Source organism: Gorilla gorilla, chromosome 6 (assembly GCF_029281585.2).
Source record: "Gorilla gorilla gorilla isolate KB3781 chromosome 6, NHGRI_mGorGor1-v2.1_pri, whole genome shotgun sequence".
In the NCBI taxonomy this organism is placed as follows: Eukaryota; Metazoa; Chordata; class Mammalia; order Primates; family Hominidae; genus Gorilla; species Gorilla gorilla.
In genome coordinates, this window is record NC_073230.2 from 110,673,063 (window position 1) to 110,697,267 (window position 24,205).

Here is a 24,205-nt window from a genome sequence, read left to right on the forward strand (position 1 = left end):
AAAAGCATTAACCATCCCTTCTCTCCATCCCACCCCATTCTCCATGAGGGAAAAAGGTGTCATATATGCCCTGTTCTCCTCCTTCATAACTGGGGATCCTTGAACCATCCTTGCCCTCTACTCCATGGGAGACTTATGATTGCTTCTTGTCTAGAAGTAGCTGAGCCATTGAATCAGCAGAGACCCAGTTGAGCTAGGGATTGCAGAAAAGAACTGAGAAAAGATAGAAAAGAGAGGTAGTTCTAGAGAAGCCAGCACTCCCACCATTTCCCACGGGTTGAGTGGACACTACAAAAGGTGATTTGGGGCTTCAGCCTGTTGGGGCATTTGCTAACTAAAGTGACTCCTACTGAAGAGGCTGTAGGTTGGAATATCCATAGTGGGGAAGGGGTGCTGAGTGAAAGAGGAGGAGGCCAGCCTCATCTGTATCTCCCAATATGGAGAGGTCTTCCAAAAAAGATTTGCTATCTTCCAAAAAAGTAACCCAAATCATCCTCACGAGAGACAGCAAGTATATCACTGAATTTGAATTCTCTGAGGTCAGAAATCTTGTCTTCCTTGATGTCTTCTTACCCTATCCCCAGCACCTAACACGACCTGGCACAAAGTAAGCACTTGATTAAGATCTGCCATACAGAGAACGCCAGCAAAAAGAAGAGAGCAGACTTGCCACCAGCAACTCTTGATCTCTCTAGGGGATGTTGTCCCTCATACATACCCTGCTACCAGCACTTCCTTAGATGACTGGAGGGATAAAGAGAGAGGAGCTGCAGAGGGGAGAGAGGAAAGAATAAGGCCCTTTCTCCACTTAAGTAGCTCAAGCCTTCAGCCTAGTATGCAATGAGAGTGGGAGAGATTTTAATTGAAGACTGCAATTCTAATTGTGCTAGACTTTAATAGATTAAAATGTTGAAAAAATAATGGGATTAGGCTGCTACCCAGTAGGAAAAGGGCAGGAGTCAACAGCACAGCTGGTAGCAGTTATTGGAAAAATAAATCAATTGCACATTGTCTCTCAGTGACTACAGACAGTTCAATCAAACCAGTTACATTAATAATGTGATATCCTTGGAAAACAAAGGTGATAAGAAAATAAGGATTTTCTGTCAGGACAGGCCAGTGGAATTGTTTTTGTAGAAATGGTGATGAATTTTAGGGTTCCCATTCATGTATTTGTGACCCGAACTTTGGTGACAAGTGGTCCACATTTGTAAAATGACTATGCAGCATCACACCAAAGAACAATGCAAGATTGTACAGGGACAATGCAGGAGGGGCCAGCCTCCACAAGTAGCAATATAATGATGAATTCAGGCAGGTTTGAGGGAGTATCATTGAAAGATATCCAAAGATTACTAGAAAATGCAAGAAATTGAATGGAAGAAATGACAAGAGCCATAGTTTAAGGCAGGAACCAAGAACAGAAAACTAGAAAATACACTCAAGGAATTAAAATACATGGGCAGAGGAAGCATCATGAAGTGGACTGAAGTTGTTCTTGAACAGTCACCCATACAGTGTTAAAGGTATCTGTCTAACCCAAATTAAGGGGTACAGTCAGTGGCATGGGAGAGCTCAAGCTAAATAATCATGCAAAGATTAACTTGATATCTTGGTGCCGGTGGTGTTCATTCTACATTATTTATTGATTGATCAGTTCTCAATGGAAAAAATATATATATGAATTAGAATTACATTTTTCAGGGCTAATTTGAATTTTTCTGCTCCCTCCAGCCCATAGAAGGTTGGTTGGTTGCTTGCTTGCTTAGTAGCTTGATTTGAGAATTAACTGAGATAATATTTCAAAAGTACCTGGCATAAAACCATGTTAATAAGTGCTAATTATTACGAAGGGTCCATTTTTTCATTTGGATGGTTCACAACTCCGTAACAAGCTCTTGGGCAATTAATTGAGATCTCAGTGTAGAAATGGAAATCTAAATGCATGTATCTCGTGGCATAAGTATAAATGTTCACACAGAGAACTAAAAATAATTTAAGTCTAGTTAGAACGTATGATAGAGTAATATCACTTTAGCTATCTGTTTCAAACCAATTATGAAACTCTTAAATAGCAGCAAGTGGTACTCTGGGTTCTGAACATGGAGGGCGCCTCTTACATCAGCTTCCCAATTGTAGTCAGCTCTTGTGACTTCACTTCAAATTGTATTTTGTTCTCTACCAAATATTCTACATATCTTAGGTTGGTGTAAAAGTAATTGTGGTCTTTGCCATTACTTACTTTTTTTTTTTTTTTTTTTTTTTGAGAAGGAGTCTCACTCTGTCGCCCAGGTTGGAGTGCAGTGGCACGATCTCGGCTCACTGCAACTTCCACCTCCCAGGTTCAAGCAATTCTCCTGCCTCAGCCTCCAGAGTAGTTGGGATTACAGGCGTGCGCCACCATGATTTTTTATTTTTTACATTTTTAGTAGAGACAGCCTTTCAACATATTGGCCAGGCTAGTCATGAACTCCTGACCTCAAATGATCTGCCCACTTTGGCCTCCCAAAGTGCTGGGATTATGGATGTGAGCCACCACGCCCCGCCTGCCATTACTTTCTTTTTTTTTTTTTTTTTTTTTTTTTTTTGGAGAAGGAGTCCCACTCTGTCACCCAGGCTGGAGTGCAGTCGCTCAATCTGGGCTCACTGCAAGCTCTGCCTCCCAGGTTCACGCCATTCTCCTGCCTCAGCCTCCCGAGTAGCTGGGACTACAGGCACCCGCCACCACACCCAGCTAATTTTTTTGTATTTCTTTAGTAGAGACGGGGTTTCCCTGCCATTACTTTCAACAGCCAAAACTGCAATTACCTTTGCACCAACCTAATACTTCATTGGATGCAGGAGTCATTTTTTCAAGAAATTGGTAAAGCAATAGAGGTAACAGTATGACTGTGAATCAAGATATGCATGGGAAAGTCTCCTTTTGAAATGGCTGATTATCCAAGGGATGTATGTGGAATTCTGAGAGCAGCTGCAGTTACATTAATCAGACAATTATTAACCGAAACTGAAAAGTGGGACAGTTCAAAAAACACATTGCAAAGCTACAATAAACCAGAGGCTTTTTATTTTAGTGATTTAAGAAAGCTTTACGTTTTTATTTCCAATTAACCTATCAATAGTGATGTCACTTAAATACTCCTAAGGAATATTATCTCCTCATTATTGCCAGAAAACATGCTGCCCAATTTCATAGCTCAGCTGTTCTCATGCATGGATGGACAATCTGAATTAACATGAACAGAAACAAGATTTTTAGACACTCGGCTACATTCCTAGTTGTAAAATTTAAGTAATTAATATGTGACTTTAAATAGTCAAAGAAAGTAAAATGGATAATGTTTATTTTGTGCATCAAAATGATAGTGATGCACTGCTACTCTTTCTATTTATTTTGTTAGCATATCAATAGAAAAATCAGTATAATCCATGCACTCATTGTCAATACCATTGAGTATTATGGCAAAGAGTACAGATTCTCTGAAGAGCTGACCTTAAATCAAGCTATTAAAGAAAGACTGTATTTTTATTATGGCCAAACAAAGATAGTAGACCTCAGAGACATGAGTTTTTTCACTTGGTATACTCCTTGTTTACTGTTAAAATTGGGCACAAGGACATTGGTGATCCCACTGATCTGAAACTTTAACACATGTAGTTTTGAAAGCTAAGGACAAAACTAACATTTATTTGAAGAGAAGGTAGTTATAGCGACCAGGGAAATTCAGACCCATGAAGTACTAACAACATGTATTCACACTTACAGCTATCCTCAGTACACGTGAATCAGACTTTCTTTTTCATCCTACTCATGCTTGAATGAACCTGGGTTTTAAAGCTATTTGCAACATATGAATATGTATTTGCAAACAATGTCCCAAAGGTTAACAATACATCATAAAATCTCAAATAGCTGCTTCTTCATGTAGAAGAAACCTTTATCTCTGAACCAAGTAAAATCCTATTATTGTGCCTTTCTCCCCACTCCCTACTTCCGCAATGCTGAAGCAACTTCATAAAGGGTAAGGAGCTCTGGGTGTTGGAATTAGGGAATCTGCAACTGGTCTTGTTACTTCCACTTATAAGCTATGAGATCTTTCATAAATTCCTATTCCTCCCAAAGGTCAGTGTCATCACCTTAAGTAAGGATAAGAGAAACCAGAGATAAAAAGATTAATAAGATGAGCTCCTTGCCCTCAGTGCCCCTATGCATGCTTTAATTGGTGTCTTAGTCTGTTTGTGCTACCATAACAGAATACCTGAGACTGAGTAATTTGTAAAGTAGAGAAATTTATTTCTCACAGTTCTGGTTTCTGGGAAGTCCAAGATCAAGGCACCAATATCTGGTATAAACCTTCTTGTGTCCTCACATGGCAGATGGCAGAAGGGCAAGAGAGGACAAACCCACTCCCGCAAGCCCTTTTAATAGCAGCATTCACCCATTCATGACCCAAACACCTCCCAAAGACTCTGCCTCCCTACACTGTTGCATTGGGGGTCAAGTTTCAAACACATGAATTTGGAGGGACACATTCAGACCATAGCAGTGGGTGCAGAGTAATAATTATCAGCAACCACTTCCTTAATTTACCCCCAAATCATTCAATCGATCATTCTGTCTCTTATTCATTCACTCTTACTCTCTTATCATACACACACACACACACACACACACATACACACACATACACATCAGTCACTACGATGTTAAAAGCTACAAAAGATATTGTGGAAATATACAATCAAATCTCTGCTCTCAAGCTGTATACTGGGAGGTAGTTATAGAATAACTATCATAAATAAGAATGTATTTCCCAGTGCTTCTCACAGGACTGGTAAATGCAAAAATCAGTCTGTCTGCTTTCAGCTGGTTATGCCAACAAAGGCATGGTTATTTCAGAAAGAAAAGAGATGCTTCCACCTTGTGGCTGTGTCTTCCTCAGCTGGTTGCTGGCAAAGGCTTGCTGTTTGTAAGCTTGCCTCTCCTTGCAAGTAGAAGATTGTGTTGTTTTTACCTCAATACACTTTTTTTGCCTTCTTCATATTATAACAAATATTAGGGACCTTTGTTAAGACTTTGTTCTCTCAGAATTCAAGGTTGCCTTTGGCCAAAGTGAAGCAGATAGCATTTGCTTATTCATTTAAGAAATATTTATGAAAGCTCTTATCTTGTGCCAGGCATCTCAGTTGACAGTAGGAAAACCATAGTGAGCAAGGCACAGGCTGCCTCAAAGCCCCCTTCCAGTCTCCCATACACCCTCACCTCCCCCAAAGACTCTCCCTCTGCCATTAATCATTTGTGCCCTACACAGTAATCATTTTGTCCCCACTGCAAGGTTTTATCATCTATTATTTTCAAGGCAATGCACCAGCTACTACTAGAAGATACAAAGATACACTCCCTCTTTCTAAGAGTTTATAATTTAGTAGGTTCAGAAATGGTAGTGGGGAAAATAAATACACAGATACCTAGACTAACAGGCAGTGTGACTGTAAGTGCTACAAGAGAGGTATAGCTATAAGAGCAGTGGACACACAGAGAAGGGAGGATAAATTTCCCCTGGAGTGACCAGCAATGGCTTCTTGGAGGATTTGAGCAGAGCCTTGAAGAATGGGCATGATTAGGAGATGGGATTGAAGGATCCAGGGAGAATGACAAAAATAACAAGGAAGGCTGAGGACAGCAGCAAAAATGCCGAGGAAGGAAGAGTGGAGGAAGTACAAGTGGGCCAGACTAAACACAAGAGAAGGGTGGTGATAAGCCAGAAGGTCACAGGGACAAGGTCCTAAAGGATTTACACCTCATGTCAAGGAGTTTGGATTCTGTTCAAGAAGCATAGGGCAGGAGGGGAGGTGTTTGAGGAGAAGTGAGGCAAAATCAGAGATGCTCTTTGAAATATAATTATGGCAACCATATGGATGGAAAGAAGAAGGGAAAGAGGAACAGCCAATGTAGAATGGCAGCAAGAGAAATGGGAAATGAGAGGCAGCTGCTGGAGACAGGGTACATGTAGAACTGACGGGACTTGGAAACTGACCAGATACAAAGGTAACTCTGACATCTTAGGCAATTTTAAAAAGAGCATTCAACTCAGTAACCCTGACGCCCCTCCTCTTTCTATAATGGTATAGAGGCGACACATGTTAAAGTAAAATATTAAAACAAATAAAGGTTTCCAAAAAGTTTCTCCAATAGGATTTGAGCTAGACTGCCATTTGATTTTTGTCTTGTTCTTGAATTATTGCTTAAAGACTTCTTCTGGCATATTTGGCATATTTGATGTTTTAAAACAATTCCATCCCACACCTACCCCACCCCAGTGCTGGTTCTTCCTTTATTCTACCTTCTCCCCCAGATTTATTCTACTTCCTTCTCTGCCCTACTCTGGGGGAATGACGGCTATGTCTGTATCACCCAAACCCTCTTGCCTTCTGGCTTCCTATTGGATTTGGCCAATGAGAAGCATCAGCAGGAGATCAGAGGGCAGAAAGAGAGAAAGTACATTAGTTTTCTATTCCTGCTGTAATAAATGACCGCAAACAACACTAATCGATTGTCTTACAGTTCTGGAGTCACAAGTCTGAAATCGGATTGTTTCACTGGGTTAAAATCAAGGTACCACGTCAGCTGGTTCCATTTGGAGACTCTGGGGTAGGAACCCATTTCGTTTCCTTTTCCAGCTTCTAGAAACTCCTTGGCTTATATTTCCTTCCTCCATCTTCAAAGCCAGCAGCTTAGCACCTTCTGTCCTCTCTGACCTCTGCTTCTGTCTTGTATTTCTCTCTCAGACTTTGACCTTTGTGATTATATTAGGCCCACCCAAACAATCCTGGATAATCATCACATCTCAAGATCCTTAAGGTAAGCACATCTGCAAAATCCTTTTTGCCATGTAAGGGAACATAACACAGATGCCAGGGACTAGGAGGTGGACATCTGGGGATGGGGGACATTATTCTGTCTGCCACAGAGAGGTTGGGGTATTTCTTACCCTTTGCTCTTGCCTTGGTGCTGTGGGCCTGGCAGCATTCCTTCCCGCTACAGCTACAGCTCTAGACAGGCAGCCTCTCTTTCATGGCGCCAGCTCTCTCACTCAGCCCCTGTAACCTCTTTTCCTCCCCGATGTCTTTCAGACTAGAGGTGGTAACAGCACTCACCATATTTATCCTTCATTGCCTCAACAGCCCTCTTTGATTGCATTAACCCTGCCCATTCTTCGAAAACAGTCCCATCATTAAATTATCTTCAAAATCCCAGCTAACCGATGTCCCCGCCACCCATCTTGGTGTACCTTTTCATGCTCATTCATGCTGTTAACTTGTCAGGTCTAGGACTGGTGCACACACAGTCTGAGAGAGAGATGTAAAGACAGAAGCAGAGGTCAGAGAGGAGAGAAGGTGCTAAAAAGTTGAAATGTAAATGCAATATGCAAGACAGCTTCAGGAAAACAAGGAATTGTTATCATGAGTCAGTATAGAAGTCATTGCACAAAGCCTAATGCTTATCCAGAAAATAAATGTATCTGATTAGATAAGTATACATAATAATAATCCCGCATTTTCTCTCAATTACATCCAAGGAAGAGAAATAACAGCTCATACAGAGTTCACAATAGAAAGTTTCCTCTTTGATTTCCTTTTTGTTTATTTTTCAGTCAACTAGGGAAACTGACTTCATGACCTAATATAAGTGATTTCTGAGCAACTGGATAAGCTAGCTGAGCTGCCAGTGATAGCTTTCTATTCTTAGGCCGATAATTTTAAGATATTGCCCCAGTTTCTTTTCACCTGAGCAGTCAAACTAGCATATGAAAAATGTAATGATGGTAGTTATTTTTCCTTTGTAGAAAATGTTTTGCTCCAACTAGCTTGTCTTTAAAATCTCTTTCTTCACATTCATGTCTGTTGCCACACTTGCAGTTATTTCTCCGTATTAGTTTAGGGTTTGGATTATCTGCCCAACATTCATGAGATTCTTTTCCTAAGAACTTCATCTAAAATCATGGAATACAAAATACCATTCATGTCCTAAAAGAACTTCTATCAGGCAGTGCTTATCAAAAAGAAGAGTTGTTTTTGTTTTGTTTTATTTTCATTTTTAACCTCTCAATGATATTTCCAGAAAAATGTCATTTGCCCCATTTCCCCATTTAATATACCCTCAGAAGCTCAACCGCTTCTCTCCCAGGTTCATTATGAAAAATTTATTACTTTTTTTATCTCTTCTACCATTATTATGATAATTATAATGATCTATTGTTAATTGTAACTACTATGATTAATAATAGATTACATTTGTATATTTAGAGATTATAAGGCACTTCCCATATATTATTTGATCATGATCAAACCTGGTTGACATATATTATGAAACCAAATTAGAATTTTATTATAAACCTTGTTTACATTTGGTTTAAACTCTAAGGAGCATACAGCCAAAAAGATAATTTCTGAAAAATGCCTTTTTTCAAACATTCATCCATCTGTTGAACAGATATATGTGGTTATTTCCCATGTGACAGAGTTCCTGTCCTTGGAGAGCTTACAATATTATTGGCAAAGGTCAACACTTCTAAAGAAATGCACAGGAAAGGCACCCAACCCAGACTGCTGGGATCATAAAAGGCTGTCTGGATGATATCATCCCTGAAGTTTGGTTCCTAAAAGATAAGTAGGATTTCCCTTTTTGAAATGGAGAGAAGGAGGACTCAGATTCTAGCAAAAGGAACAGCACAGAGAAAGGCACCAAAAAGGAAACATGCCAAATACCTTAGAAAGGTAGGAAGGGCCCAACGCAGTAGCTCACGCCTGTAATCCTAGCACTTTGGGAGGCTAAAAACGGGTGGATCGCTTGAGCTCAGGAATTCAAGACCAGCCTGGGCAACATGGCGAAACCCCGTCTTTACCAAAAATATAAAAATTAGTCAGACATGGTAGTGCACGCCTGTGGTCCCAGCTACTTGTGGGGCTGAGGCAGGAAGATTGCTTGAACCTGGGAGGTCAATGTTGCAGTGAGCCGAGATAACGCCACTACACTCCAGCCTGGGTGACAAAGTGAGACCCTGTCTCAAAAAAAAATAATAATAATAATAATGGGAAGTGATCACCCAGAGAGCATGCATAGAGCTAGGGGAGGGGAAAACTTAAAAGAATTAAACATAAACCCCAGTTAAGAGCCCTAGAAGAGACCGGGTGCGGTGCCTTACACCTGTAATCCCAGCACTTTGGGAGGCCAAGGCAGGTAGATCATCTTAGGTCAGGAATTCAAGACCAGCCTGGCCAACATGGTAAAACCCTCTCTACTGAAAATACAAAAAATTAGCCGAGCGTGGTGGAGTGCGCCTGTAATCCCAGCTACTCGGGAGGCTGAGGCAGGATAATCACTCAAACCCAGGAAGTGGAGGTTGCACTGGGCCAAGAACATGCCACTGAACTCCAGCCTGGGCAACAGAGTGAAACTCCATCTCAAAAAAAAAAAAAAAAATACATTAAAAATTTTAAAAAAAAAAGAGCCCTAGAAGAGTAAGGAGATTTAGAAAGAAGCTATCTAATAAAATTCTCTGTATGAGATTAATATCAGTAACAGTTGACAAGGAAAAAGGAAGGAATCAGTGAGGAAGATACCAGATCATAATTTAGAGCTCAACTACTTCCACAGTAGGGATACTGTGTCATCTTCCAATTTTACTTATATTTTCACATTTTAATTTAGAGGATTTTTGTAAATAGAAATGGAGGCTCCGGAAGGGAGAGCTCCCCCTAAATCTTTGCTAAAGCCAGCTCCCTGATATGAATGTCCAGACAAGGCCACACTCCCACCATCGGATAGTGTGCTCAAGTCAACGGCCGGATATTTTCTGAGCTGTGACTACATCTTTTCTAAACACAGATAATAACAACACCAAAGAAGGCGTACCACCTGCATCAAGTGGTGAATTCTCAGAATCCTGCAGCAGCCTTTCACTTCCAATAGCAGCTTTTTCCCCTCACCTTTGTGACCCTCCTAAGCAGGTTATGTGCTTAGGCAGAACCTTGATGAAGGATTCTTCTCTCTTCTGTGCATCCATAAGGGTCATGTCACACTTCTGCTTGGATGAAGTTTCTCAAGAGATGCTGGGACTTTTTTGGGTTTGATTTTGTTTTGTTTGTGTGTGTGTGTGTGTGTGTGCGTGTGTGTGGGAGTTTTATTATTTTGTTTTGTTTTAGAGATAAGTCCTCACACTTGTTCCCCAGGCTGGAATACAGAGGTGCGATCATGGCTCACTGCAGCCTCGAACTCCTGGGCTCAAGTGATCCTCCCACCTCAGCCTCCTGAGTAGCTAGGCATGCACCACCACACCTGGCAAATGTTTTTTATTTTTTGTAGAGATGCGGGTTTTGCCATGTGTTTCAGGCTAGTCTTGAATTCCTGGACTCAAGCAGTCCTCCCACTTCGGCCTTCCAAAGAACTGAGATTATAGGCATGAGCCAACATGCCCAGCCTGTTTTCTGTTTAAATGATTACCGTCTAAAACATAGTATAAAGAGAGTCTCAGGCAGTTTTCAATATATAAATGAATTGAAGCAAATAAAATTCACAGTTCTGGTGCTCTCAAACATGTGTTTCAGTTTCCAATTGGATTAGAAGTTTTCTCTCTGGAAAAACCTGCTAGTTTTATGGGCTCCTGTGCCTTGCTGAGGCAACTGAGCCTAACAGTTTATAACAAAAGCCAGGCCCTGTAATAGGCACTTGGAACCCATCTAATTCAATCGCGATCTAATGAAAGAAATGGGAAGGTTAATGAAAACATTCAGTGTAACCCCTTGAAAAATATTCTTCCTGTAATGGTTATTAAATAATATTGAACAAAGTTAATCACGAAAACAGCCAGTAGATATTAAAGATCACCATCAAGTTGGAAATCAGACTGTCCTTTGTTCCATCAGGGCCATTAGGGCACAGGCATCCCAGCGTCAGAGCACCCATAACAATGACTGCAGCAGCAAACACCCTAATTCTGACTTTTCCTTTTCCTGGAACTTCATTATTTCATTCAGACTCAGGCTCCATTCCTCTTACTCTCAATCCTAGCATTTGTTTCCTATAACTTTACCTGTCACTACCAATGTATGTAGGTCACCAGTACTGAAGCTTCATTTGGTCTCCTGTAAGTACCATTGAAATTGTCATGATTTGGATGGAACTGCGTAAGGCAGTATTTCAAGAAAGCTTGAGGTATGCTGAGGTGCCCTAAAGCTTAACTTATACGGCATGCAAATGAAGACGTTTACCATCACTGAAAGGCAAACCAAACATTCATTGACTCAACTGTGATTAACCGAGGGCCTACTTTTCAGGAACTGTGGCAGGTATAGATGACACAGAGACAATAGGTGTGTTCCCTGTCCATGAGGGGTCTAGTGTCAGTGGGAGAAACCAGCCTATAAGGGAGGAACAATGATGGCATTAGCCTGTGACCTCAGATCATTAGCCACAAAAATCGTCCATAGCTAAGTCCATCATGAAATAAGGAATAGAGATTATTCATGATTTATTGGTATAATATTCCAAAGAAGCTCAATTCCTCATACCTAATTATAATCTGGGATCATTTTAGTCATATATGATCATGGAAAATAGGCTCTTAGGATGCAATGGTAGCCTGAGGGCAATTAACTGATTACAACCAGGTAAGCACATTTGTAACGATGTCCAAGCAACCCTTTGAGCTGGGACTGCCATGACTCATGGCTAAAGTAAATCCAGGATTTAATCTAATTCTTATAAATATTTCATTGAGACAAGCCAAATACTTTATATATGACTTGGCTACAAAAATGCATACAGTACAGAGTTTAAATTTTTTCTTACAACCTGAACTATTAACAACATAAGGAATTATGAGATGTTTGCCTTCTCCTGCCTTGGCCTTCCACAGGCAAAAAAAGAAAAAGCTTTTTACCTGGAAAGCCCCAAGCAAGTTCAAAGATTTGGTGTTTTGTTAAAGAAAAATCTGCTATGATGTGTGAGCAGAAATGTGTGAGTAGGAATGCAGAACTTACTAGGCGGGGCCCTAGACACAGCAGTTATCCCACTCCGCCTTGTCCCTGTGACATTACTCTAAGGTTGTTAGTTGCCCCAAGGGGACCACAGATAAAAGTATTTCTTCCATAGGAAAAAAATGAGTGCTTAGAATTCCTCTTAAGTCCTTTGGTCAGTTTCCTAAATTTGGCATTTCCTTGACCCACATAATGCAGTGCACACAGAGACTCCTGAATTACCTTTATCTGGTTTTGGTATCTCTGTCTCTCTGTCTCTCTGTCTCTCTGTCTCTCTCTCTCTCTCTCTCTCTCTCTCTCTCTCCCCCTCCCCCTCCCCCGCCCTCCCACCATCTCCCTCTCCCTCTCCCTCTCAACTGGAACTCGATATTTTAAAAATACTCTAAGAATGAGTGGAGATCTTAGAAGTTTCATTTTAGTAACATAGCTCAGTTGAAGATAGCTCTGTGGCAGAGAGAGTATAGAAAGAGACTACATCAGAGTCACAGTTGGTCTTTTTCTTCATTTCTAAAAGGGCTGCGAATTTTCTATTGGTTTTAAAAAATTAATTCTCCCGATTGTGATAGCGGAAAGTGACACTCTTTGGTCACACACTGGCCACTGCACTGAAGTCAGATGAGGTCGGAAAGTAGGAAAGTAACAAGAGAACCTCTTGCCCCACCTCCCACTGTCCCCTGATAAGTCGATCTTCTTATATATCCAGATGACAGTGAAAGAGATCACATCCCAAATTTATTTAGGGAGTTCCAGTTAAAATTATTATACAGAATACTGATATTGGAATGAAAATGAAAATTCAACCCTTTCACAGTTCATACTGTTCCAAAGAGAGATGGAAGTCTTGAAGCCAGGTCTGGACTGAGTCTGTTGCCATTGAAACCAGGTCCCCGTGAGTCGGCCCACTTTTAAAATAATGCCCAGAGTGCTTTGCAACGGTCAGAGTCTATGTCAGCAGCAGCATTTTCGTTCCATTACCTAACCACCACCAGCCCCTAGAAATGTTTTTTCCTCGATTTAGTAAGATCTTGAACTATTCCCAAACTTCCGTTGCTCCAAAATGAGGCAGAAAATCAGTAGACACAACCCTCACCACCCAATGGCACTGATACCCTGGAATGGGGAAAGGGTGTAGGAGAGATTCAGCATGTATCAGAGCCTCTCCCTCTGAGGGGACCCTACATGGAAAGCCAAAATTATGGAAATCTGCCAGGTGAAGAGGTCAGCCCAGGCTCCTGGGAACCCAATAAAAATAATGTCCCTGACTTCCCAGAGCCTCATTCCTGAGGCCCCCACAGAGGGGACTTCAGCTCAGCCCTTGCCCAGCCCCTAAACCCCTCTGCTTCTCCTCCTCCCACGTAGCTTTCAAACCACCCCTTCTGTCCTCCACGCTAATGCCTTCTCCTTTAAGTCTCATAAGCTCCTTGTAGGGAAAAGGGAAAATAAACACACAAGTGAATGAAAACTTCAAATTTTCTAAGTCTTGCTAAACTCAAGCATGGGACCAGAGTCAAAAGACGGGACTATTTCTATCACAATACAAGATCCCTTTTGCCCTCCACATGGTTTTTGGTTAAAATATCAGTCTCAGGACACAAGTAACCACAAGGCGGCAGTGGCTGTCAACATTCGATTTGGGGTTCAAGAGGGTTTATACCTCCCTCTCCCATGGGTTCAAGATAACCCATGTGGAAGTACTTCACTCATTCACCAATATATTCAGTGCACCTCATCCAGACACACAGTTAAAGGAGACCCAGACTCTGTGTCACTGTCCTCATCGTCTCCTTCCCCACAGCCTCCTAATGTCTCACTTGGATAGACCATGTGACAACGCCGCAACTCAACTCCCTTCCTCAGTCTTCCACCTTTCTCTTCTTCCACTTTCCATACTGAGGTCGCAGGGAGATTTCTAACCACCACTCAGCTTCCCTGGTCAGGTTACCCCATGCTTAACTTTTTAGTGCCTTGCCATTGCCTTTAAAATAAAACCTAAACTCCTGAACAGTATAACAAACTACTGACAGTTTCCCAAATATACCATTCCCTCAAACTTTGCAGCCTTTGCATATGCTACTCTCTCTGCCTAGAATGCTTTCCTCTTTGCCTAGGGAACTCCTACTGGCACTTCAAAACTCAACTGATATGTCACCACAGCCTGGCAGCTCTCCCTGACTACCCACTACCCCTACTTTCTGGGTTAGATGTCTTTTCTTTCTGTGCCCTTAGTACTTTGTGAATGCCTCTGCGATAGCAAAGATACATTGAGTAGTAATAGCCTTATTTACCCATTTTCTTCCCAACTAGACTGAGAACTTACTGTACATAGCAATGATACCATTTCTCTCTATGTCCCCAGTTGACTGTCTGGTACATAACAGGTGCTCAGAAATTATTTACTGAATGAAGACACTCAAAACCTAGGAGGGAAGACAGAGACTCATGAATCTGTAATGAGGCATAATAAACAGAGTGGGGTGCCATTACTACTGAACAGAGAGAGTGGACATCTCTGCTTGTGAAGAGCATAGAGTCGAGGAAGGCACCCATAGGAGAAGATTCTTAGTACCTTCAGAAAGAACAAGAAATCACCAGGCCTGTGGGGAGGAGGAGAAAAAAGAACAGCAGTATGTGTACAGGCCTGAATGCCTCAGTCAGCATGACACATTTGGCAAGCTTTTCCTTAGAAGGATTACTCTGGTGACAATGAAAAGAGGTTGGTGGGAGAGGTACAGGGGAATACTGGAATAACCATGTAAAGGCCTGAATTGAGCTTGTGAGCGATGGGATACATATGAGGACAGGGACAGATGCAGAGAAGTTGAGAAAACAAGGAGTGTAGCGTGACCCCCAGGTTTCTGCTTGGGTGAATGGTGTTGCCATTAACCAGGATTGGGAATTAAGAGGAAGAACCACTTTGGGAGAAAGGTAGTTAGGCCTGTCTACTGCTTCTACTGCTGTTGAGTTAGAGTTGCTGTTGGACAGACAATGAGGTGACGATATTTAGTAATCAGCTGGACGTGTGAGTCTGAAGCTCAGAAGAGAGTCTAGCCAGGAAGGAACACTTTTTCTATATGTAACTTCATTGGAACTGCTGTTTTACTTTTTCAGTTTAATTCTGTGCCATGAGGTTTCTGTTGTGGGAGAGGGCTACTGGGGGAGGGATAATTGGTCCTATTTCTGCCTCTGGCTTAGATACATGGCCTCTGGCAAACTATTCAAGTTATGCCCGTTGCCTCAGAGGAAAGGAGACAATTAAGGAAACCTGAAGAAAGCTACTGGCCCTAAAACAGTTAAGTTAGTTCCGTCTTCTTGGTTTTTCTGTGGAATGTGGAAGTCATACCAGTGAGGTAAACCTCATCCACTGCCCCAAATCCATACTTCTAAAGGCAGCTGAGTATACAAAGGAAGGTCTGTACCTTCATTACAGTGGAACCCTTACCACTTAGAGAATCATCCTTAGGTAGAGATGTCATTTCCTTGCTACAACAAACATGTTCTTCCCCCCGATTTGGGGGTCTTGTTTTCAGGCTCTCCTGCCATTGTGATGGAAAATTTGTGTTCCTATTCTCAGCCAGCCTGCAGCACCCACACTGATAATGATTAGCCATAGAGAGTTTTTCTACAGTTCTGTTTGCATTACAGAGTTTAGACTGAGATCTGCTTTAAGGGACCTAACTAAAATAGCATTTTTGCAAAGCAACTCATTGTGCTTTTGCTGGTTAATTTGTCTTATGTTACTTGCACTGAGATGAGACATTTTTTAATTCAAGGGTTCCTGACAGTAATGGTACTGTGGGAGTTACATGATGTGCTCATGGTTGAACCTCTTTTATTTCAACTACCTATTCACAAACGCCAAAAGGGAATTGCTTATGGAACCCAGGCATTTCTGAAAATTCAGGAGGAATTGGTATTTAACCAGACAGCTTCTGGCGATCAAGTGTGAGCATGGCAAAGATTTAGCCAGGGCATTAGTCATGTGGAGAGAATGGAGAATCTCATTTTTAATTCAAGGGGCTGTGATAGAAAACTCATCATCAAATGTGAATATCAACCAACCACTGTTTACAAAGAAGGCAATATCACAACAGCACCCAGGGAAATTTAAATGATACATACAAAAAATTCTCAGAGAAGCACAAAAACCAATAAATTTATCCAACATGCTGAATTGGATGCTGCACTAAGTTGACAGTTGGCAACAGAATCAATGAAAAGCCCTTAAAATGTTTACTTTTTGATTCAAAGCAAAGATGGCAGGTTATTTTGAATTTTCATATCAGATATATTCCCTAATTTTTAAAACAATGCTAACTAGTTTACAGTCTCTGTCATCATAAGTAATAAGTAACATAATAAGTAACATATGGCTGCAGTCTTTGTGGTCTGATATTTTCATTTCTGTAAAGGTAAATAAAATTTGGTGATCAGATTCAGGATGCAGCCAGGGATTAGCCTCTTCCAAAAAGCAGCAGGCTGCCACCAAATTGTTCGGATGCTCTCAGGTCGTACAATGCAACTTGAGTAAAACCATCTTTGGCTGACTTAATTTTTCTTTAATCAACAGGTAGGAGATCAAATCATTGAAATCAATGGGGAAAGCACAAGGGACATGACACATGCCAGAGCAATAGAACTCATCAAATCTGGAGGAAGACGAGTGAGGCTGCTGCTCAAGAGAGGCACGGGACAGGTCCCAGAATATGGTGCGTTTCACGTTTTAATTCACCCTTTTGCTCTTCCTTCTGTGAACCATAAATGCTTATGCTTATTTATAAAACTACATCAGTTCTCTATTTCTACCTAAATATATATTTAGCTATCAATAGGTATATATATATATATACATACATACATACACACACACACACACACACACACACACACACACACACGTATGTTTATGCCCAGGAAATAAATGTGTGTGAACTCTTTCTTTTGCTCCCTCCATTAAGGAATGTTTAAAATATGAAATGTAGGACCTTTCAGGGCATCTCTGAGTGTGCGAGGAGATCTAGCACCACTTAAATATTAGAACTGTTACAATTTGACTGATAGTCCACTGTTCATTTGAGTACACAGTAATTTATCAATTATTTCCTAACATTGTTTATGCATCAGACTATCTCAAAGGATTTGTAACTGGGGCCAGAGACAAGCAACATATCTTCAGGGTGTGAAGTTTAAAATGTAAACATCAGTTCACACAATGGTTACATTTCCTTGACATTTAGGAATTATTCTGAAAATTCACTCCTGTGTTGTGTTTCTGTATGCTTTTGAGGAAGGCTTTAAAGCATGTTTTGATTCATGGATTTGTCTTCAAACGTCTTTAAAGTTGTTGTTTCCCAGCAGCCCATTATAGACACTACTGACAGCATAGCTCTAGTGTATCCAAAACAGCTGAGTGGTCATTACATGAAAAACACCGAAACCTGAGGTGGTCTTTAAAGATAATCTCAGTGAGTGACAGACAGAAACAGACGGGCATACAGACACATCAGACTAGTGCAGATAATACCTGTTCAGATTAGGAAAACAAGATCTAACTGCTGACCTGAATAATGAGCTCTAAGTTGATTAAGATAAATTGACTCACTTTCATCCTTCTATCACCTACCCAAAAAAAAAAAAAAAGATTTCTAGGGTGGGCGCAGTGGCTCACACCTGTAATCCCAGCACTTTGGGAGGCCTAGGCAGGCGGATCACCTGAGGTCAGGAGCTCAAGACCAGCCTGACCAACATGGAGAAACCCCGTCTCTACTAAAAATACAAAATTAGCCGGGCATGGTGGCACATGCCTATAATCCCATGTACTCGGGAGGCTGAAGCAGAAGAATCGCTTGAACCCAGGAGGCGGAGATTGCAGTGAGCTGAGACCACACCATTGCACTCCAGTCTGGGCAACAAGAGCGAAACTCTGTCTCAAAAAAAAAAAAAAAAAATTCTAAAGAGTACTTTTCATTTCAGATTATTCTTTTTGCATACATTGTCTAAATAGCTAATATCTCCTTACTTAGCAGGGCAGATCTATATCCTGAGTTCAAATGAAATATCTAAACTCAAAGACCTTAAATGCGTTGTTTCCAGCATCTTGTGCACCCCTCAAAGCCTACAGAGAGAGCTAGCAAGCCTTCACAGTGAGTCAAAAAGCATTCAGAAGTTTCTGCAGGGCTGGCTGTAGGCCCAAGGAAACATTTCATCCCAGATTCCTACCCTTAATGCTTGGATCTAATAAAATATTTTTAAATATATATATTATCAATAAGCATAGACATGATCCTGCTAAAATGTACCAGCATTAATCCCTTTGTAAAGAATCTGAACTCTTGGAATAGAATAACCTTTTGCACTCTAGAGCATTGACTGATTCAGTAATATCAAAGTGACCTGTGAAATTCTATCACTTCTAAAACATACCACCTTTAATGGTATGCTTCACTCCATGGTGAGACCTGAATATTATCTATACCGAGACATTTTCATAGAGTTAATGTTGTTCTAACAAGTTTGTCTTTAAAAAGTTAATCTAACCAGCATGACTATCCTGAGCTTTTCATTTTTCTGTAGAATCACTATTGGTCCACACTTTCTCAGCATCCACCACATCAGCTGCTTATCTGTAGTGAGCAAGTAGAACATACTACTGATCAGCCTGTGGCATAACTCAAACTGTAATGAACAAATGTGAAGCCACCTCAAGCTATTATGAAGAAGAAATAAAAACATGTTTTTGAACAAGACAAAAATTCAAGATCATGTCAACATTATTTCATTAATTCTTAACATCACCTAAAAATATATGATTACAGTGAAATTCTCAAATTAACCAGAGTTACACCTTTTTTTTTTTTTTTGAAACAAGGTCTCTGTCGCCCAGACTGGAGTGGAGTGGTGTGATCTTGGTTCACTGCAACCTCTGCTAACCAGGCTCAGGCAATTCTTCAGCCTCAGCCTCCCGAGTAGCTGGGACTACAGGTGCAAGCCACCAATGCCCAGCTAATTGTTTTGTATTTTTGTAGAGATGGGGTTTCACCATGTTGCCCAGGATGGTCTTGAACTCCTGGGCTCAGAACAATCCGCCCATCTCAGCCTTCCAAAGTGCTGGGATTACAGGCGTGAGCCACCACACCCAGCCTGGGCACACTTTTGAGTGGCCAATCATCAACATTGTTAACTGTAGCAATATTGCAGAATTTCTTCTAAATATATTCCTCTAAAGTGGAACATTAAATCATACTTGCTAGTAATATTAGCACTTGTCCGCTACTTTTGATATTAAATTGAGACGGATTTTGACTGTAAAAACTTTAGAGATGATATCACAAAAGAAAGAACTTAATAGCATAGAACAATCTCCTTTAAGGAAGTAAAACAATAGTCAAACTAGATAAATGTTAGTTGTCTGGCAAAATCTAAGCTGAAAGGTGCTTGGTTATGCATAAGAAACCAAGATTAAGGATCATAGCATCTTTGAGGATAATGTCATCAAGTGATATTTCTGGAATTTCATAGTGACTGATGGGTGGGCAGATGGGGCCCAGGAGTCCCCAAGACCACTTTCACATTTAGAGATTTTCTAGGAGGCCTCCTGAGGCACAGAATATAACTGTGCTCACAGCTAAGATTTATTACATCAGCCGGGTGCAGCGGCTCACGCCTGTAATCCCAGCACTTTGGGAGGCCGAGGCGGGCAGATCACGAGGTCAGGAGATCGAGACCATCCTGGCTAACATGGTGAAACCCCGTCTCTACTAAAAATACAAAAAATTAGCCAGGTGTGGTGGTGGGCACCTGTAGTCCCAGCTACTCATGAGGCTGAGGCAGGAGAATGGCATGAACCTGGGAGGCGGAGCTTGCAGTGAGCAGAGATCGTGCCACTGCACTCCAGCCTGGGTGACAGAGCGAGACTCCGTCTCAAAAAAAAAAAAAAGATTTATTACATCAATATAGTGAAAATACACATTGGGCTCACAAGGTAAAAGACACAGGCAGGGTCTGGAGGAATCCACATGCAGGCTTCCATATGCTCTCTCTCTCACACAAGGTGTCACCCAGAACACTCTTTCCACCCAGCAACAAAAATGCAGCAACGTATGTGTGACATTGCTGCTCAAGAAAATTCCCTGGAGACTCAGTGCCCAAGGTTTTCACTAGAGCTGGTGATGCAGGGACCCTCTGCCCAGCACATACCACACTTCCAGACTCCCAGAAGCAAAGCAGTTTCAGCACAAACCACACTGATTGTACAAACAGTTTAGATACAGCGAGACACGCTTATAATTTAGTAAAATGTTTACATTAGCTTAGGGGATGATTTACCAGTCACATTTCCAGGCACCAGCCAATGGCCGACCTCGAAAGCTGGCCTTTCTAAGGAGAGCAGTCTCAGGCCTGCTCTGTTAACCTTTTCTGCGCCAGAAGCAAGCCAGAGAAGTGGCCACATCTATGAACTATGCAAGTGACCACTACATACAAGGAGTGCCCACTGCTAGGAACACCATAATTCCTCCAGCATTGAATAGATTATATCATGAAACAGAATTTCTTGTCTTCTTTCACCAACTTTATGCTTTCATTTAAAAAAAGAATTCTTTTTGTCTAAGATAAACTAGAGTATATCTTAATAAATTCTTAAGTAGCAGAATTGGGTAACAGCAAAATAATAGCAACAATAACAACAAAAGAAAGTGCTAATGGAAAAGGAAAATTAAACACTTGAGTTTAACCAGTAGATATAGCCAAGAATATAATCCTACTTTTTCCTAATGCACCCTAATCATGGGAAAACTGATTTTTTTTTAAACCACTCCCTGTGGAAGGATTTCAACCAGTCCTCCTTTTGATATCCTTATGATTCAAAATTCAGGACAGCTTTGAAGCAAGACCCTTATCTGGACTTCTGGACATGTCAAGAAAAAGCTGATTTCAGTCAAGAGAAATAAAATCTCTCACTCTGAGTTCTTAAGGTGATCTGTGACCGAGAGATAAGCCTAGGTACAATTGAAAAAATACCAAAGGCGATCTGTCAGAGCATTGACTAAACAAAATCAGCATGACTCCAAGTGAGCTGGGGGAAGGAGTAAACATGCTGCAAATATGTCATCTCTAATTACCCAAAGACTAAACGTCAGGTGACACCTCAGCCAATTCAGAGGTAGAAATCAACAAATGCCACCCCGAAAGTAGTGGCTGCACACAGAGGTTGTGGAGCAGCTGCAAGAGGAGTCGGAAAATGATAAGGGCTTTGAAGGAGGAGTTGCTTTCATAGTTAAGTCCTTGAAAGACAAGCTCAGGAGATAGATACTTCAACTCCACTCCAGTCCTCAGGATAAGAATTTGTTGGTTGTAAACTCAGTGGGAAGCGTGAGTTCCCCTCCCCTGATACACATCTCAATGCCATGCTGAGAAGAGAATCAGAAGATGCATCAAAAGCAGTGCCCTCCTTCACCCTGGTTGTTGCTATTCAAATGAAATCCACAAAGGTTAAGAGAAAAGGAAGTATGCATCATGGTTGTAAAACTGCACAGGAATAAATTATACAGATTAGCTCCCTGCCTTGAAATGCAGGCTTCCTTCATTAGCATTCAAAGAGCACAACACAAACATACACTTGATTTATCAACTGAGCCACAGAGTCAGGGCCAAGGTAAATAGAGGTGCCGCTGGATGAAAAAATTCCCAACATAAGCAGTTCAGACCAAAGTGGAGCCTTTCCCTTGTTAATGTCTGCGGTTCAAAGTTAATCAGAATAAAGCAAAATATAATAGAAACATGCTTTTTAGTCTGGGTTGGTGCTCTGGCCTGTTTATTCTCTTAAAAAGCCATGGGGCAGGGCTTTATGAATAGAACACTGAAGAGAGTCCAATTGTAAGTGGCAGTCTCGGTGGTCTTAGGAGGCCAGGCAGGGTTAAAAAGGGTGAAGCAGAAATCTCACAATGAAAATGGCCCAGCGACAACTAATGCCACATACCCACACAAAGGGGAAGAAACAGCCAAAGAGTGAATTATACTTCTGCCTACGCTTTCATTTTCAAAGTTAATCGTTTCTTTAATATAATAGGTTTTGGCTTGACTACAAGCACTTGGTAAATGAAATGGTTTACATTTTGTAAGTATAATAAAACTGCACTAATTGGAGAAACAGATCGATCTGAGCTAGTGACTATAGGCAAAGAAATGAATGGATCAAACAGTTGTTTAGTTAAAAGTCTTCCTTTAATCATTAAGTTAAAATGACTTACAACAATTATATTAGAGCAGCAGTTGAAGCAGTACTGGCCTCTATGTAGATAGCAATAAGTAATGGTCATTTGTTTATTCTTCTTTAAGAACATATATTGCCAGCCAGGCGAGGTGGCTCACACCTCTAATCCTAACAGTTTGGGAGGCCAAGGCAGGAGGACTGCTTGAGCCTAGGAGTTCAACAGAAGAGGCAACATAGGGAGACCTTGTCTCTACAAAAAAATTAGCCAAGCGTGGTGGCATACTCCTGTGGTCCCAGCTACTCAGGAGGATCACTTAAGCACAGGAAGTTGAGAATGCAATGAGCCATGATCGTGCCACTGCACACCAGCCTGGGCGACAGAGCAAGACACCATCTCAAAAGAAAGAAAAACTATTGCCAAGTAAACGTTATAAGTATGCCATTATAATCTTTTTTGCTATTATCTGCTGAGCACATCCTTTCTTCCCTCTAATGATACAAAAATAAACTCCAGACAATATATTCCTACCAAGTACTCTATATGGAACAAATCCTGTGATTAATATTATTAGTTGATATAATTAGTATTTCCTCAACTAAATCAGATTTACTTAACACCTACTATGTGCAGGATACTTTGCAGGCACTGAAGGTAAAATGTAGTCCTGGTCCTCAGTGAGCTGACACTAATAATGAAGAAATGTGTTTTTAGCAGAGTAGTGACTCATAAAAAGGTCTCAAAGGATCTGCTCTCATGAAAAACATTTAAGTGGGTTTTATTAATTATTTGTAGAATTTAACAAGTACTTCTAGAGTGTTAAGAATCCTTGAAGAGCACTTGGCTTCTTCAGTTTGTTAAGAATTTCCTTTATAATATTTGTACTAATAATTAGTAGTTTTTCTGAAGAAAGAACTTGCTGAGTGGGGGTAAATCTCTACTGAGACCTTGTCTGAATTATTCTAAATTATAATCTAATGAGCCAAAACTTCATCTATCAAATTCACTCTTCCCCTCCGGTGGCCATCAGCCACTTCTGGGAGCCCGGACGTGTTACCTCACACCCTGGGTCTGCCTTGGTGTGCTGACGTGCCTCCTCAATAAAAGACAAAGGATGGTCACCACTGCCCTAACCTGTTCCTCAGAGACCACGTTGATGGAAGTTTTAAGTGGCACCATAGCCTTGGCACTAATTTACCTGCATTTTTAATAGGGCAAAAGGTGGCTTGCTGCAATAATAAATTCTGAAATTTAATTTCAGCTTCTGACATTCGCGGTTGAGCGTATGTTCCTTTTCCATGAGAGGTTCCACAAATCACTCAAGAACACCTTCCACCGCGCAATAGAAAATGATAAAGCACCTAGGGAAGGGGACAGAATGTCTGGCAGAACCTTGGGTTACATCATACAGAGAACAGGGTTCTTCCTAGCTGAAAGGCTCAGGATGCTCTCTGCAGCATGTAGGCAACCCCAGGAAATCCGCTAACCATAAAACCTGCAGTAAATAAGTTCTTGCTTCATGGAGCCAGAGACAGGGGCTTTCTTTTTTTTCTGGCAGCGGGGACAGGGTCTGGCTCTGTAGTCCAGGCTGGAGTACAACGGTGTGATCTCAGCTCACTGCAGACTCCACCTGCCAGGTTCAAGCAATCCTCCTGCTTCAGCCTCCTGAGTAGCTGGGACTACAGGTATGCACCACCATGCCCAACTAATTTTTTGTATTTTTAGTAGAGACCGGGTTTCACCATGTTGGCTAGGCTGGTCTCAAACTCCTGACCTCAGGTGATCTGCCCTCCTTAGCCTCCCAAAGTGCTGGGATTACAGGCATGAGCCACCAGGCCCAGCCAGGGGCTTTCTTAAAGAACACAACACTGAATTCCTTTTCCCTGATGCTCAGCCAAAACCTCATTTGTTATCGTAAGTGATTTTAGGATGAGGATGAAATCACATTTCTTCTTACTGTT

General features: G+C 41.2%; 1 protein-coding gene across 13 annotated transcripts in view; it reads left to right on the forward strand.

The window, feature by feature from the left end:
- The window catches only part of MAGI2 (membrane associated guanylate kinase, WW and PDZ domain containing 2), a 1,444,461-nt gene that overhangs the window by 1,365,758 nt on the left and 54,498 nt on the right, over positions 1-24,205 (forward strand). For all 13 annotated transcript variants that reach the window (XM_055347909.2, XM_031012777.3, XM_063708679.1 and 10 more), the window contains one exon: positions 16,607-16,745. In XM_055347909.2, the coding sequence (XP_055203884.1) occupies positions 16,607-16,745 (139 nt within the window). The remainder of the gene's footprint in view (positions 1-16,606; positions 16,746-24,205) is intronic.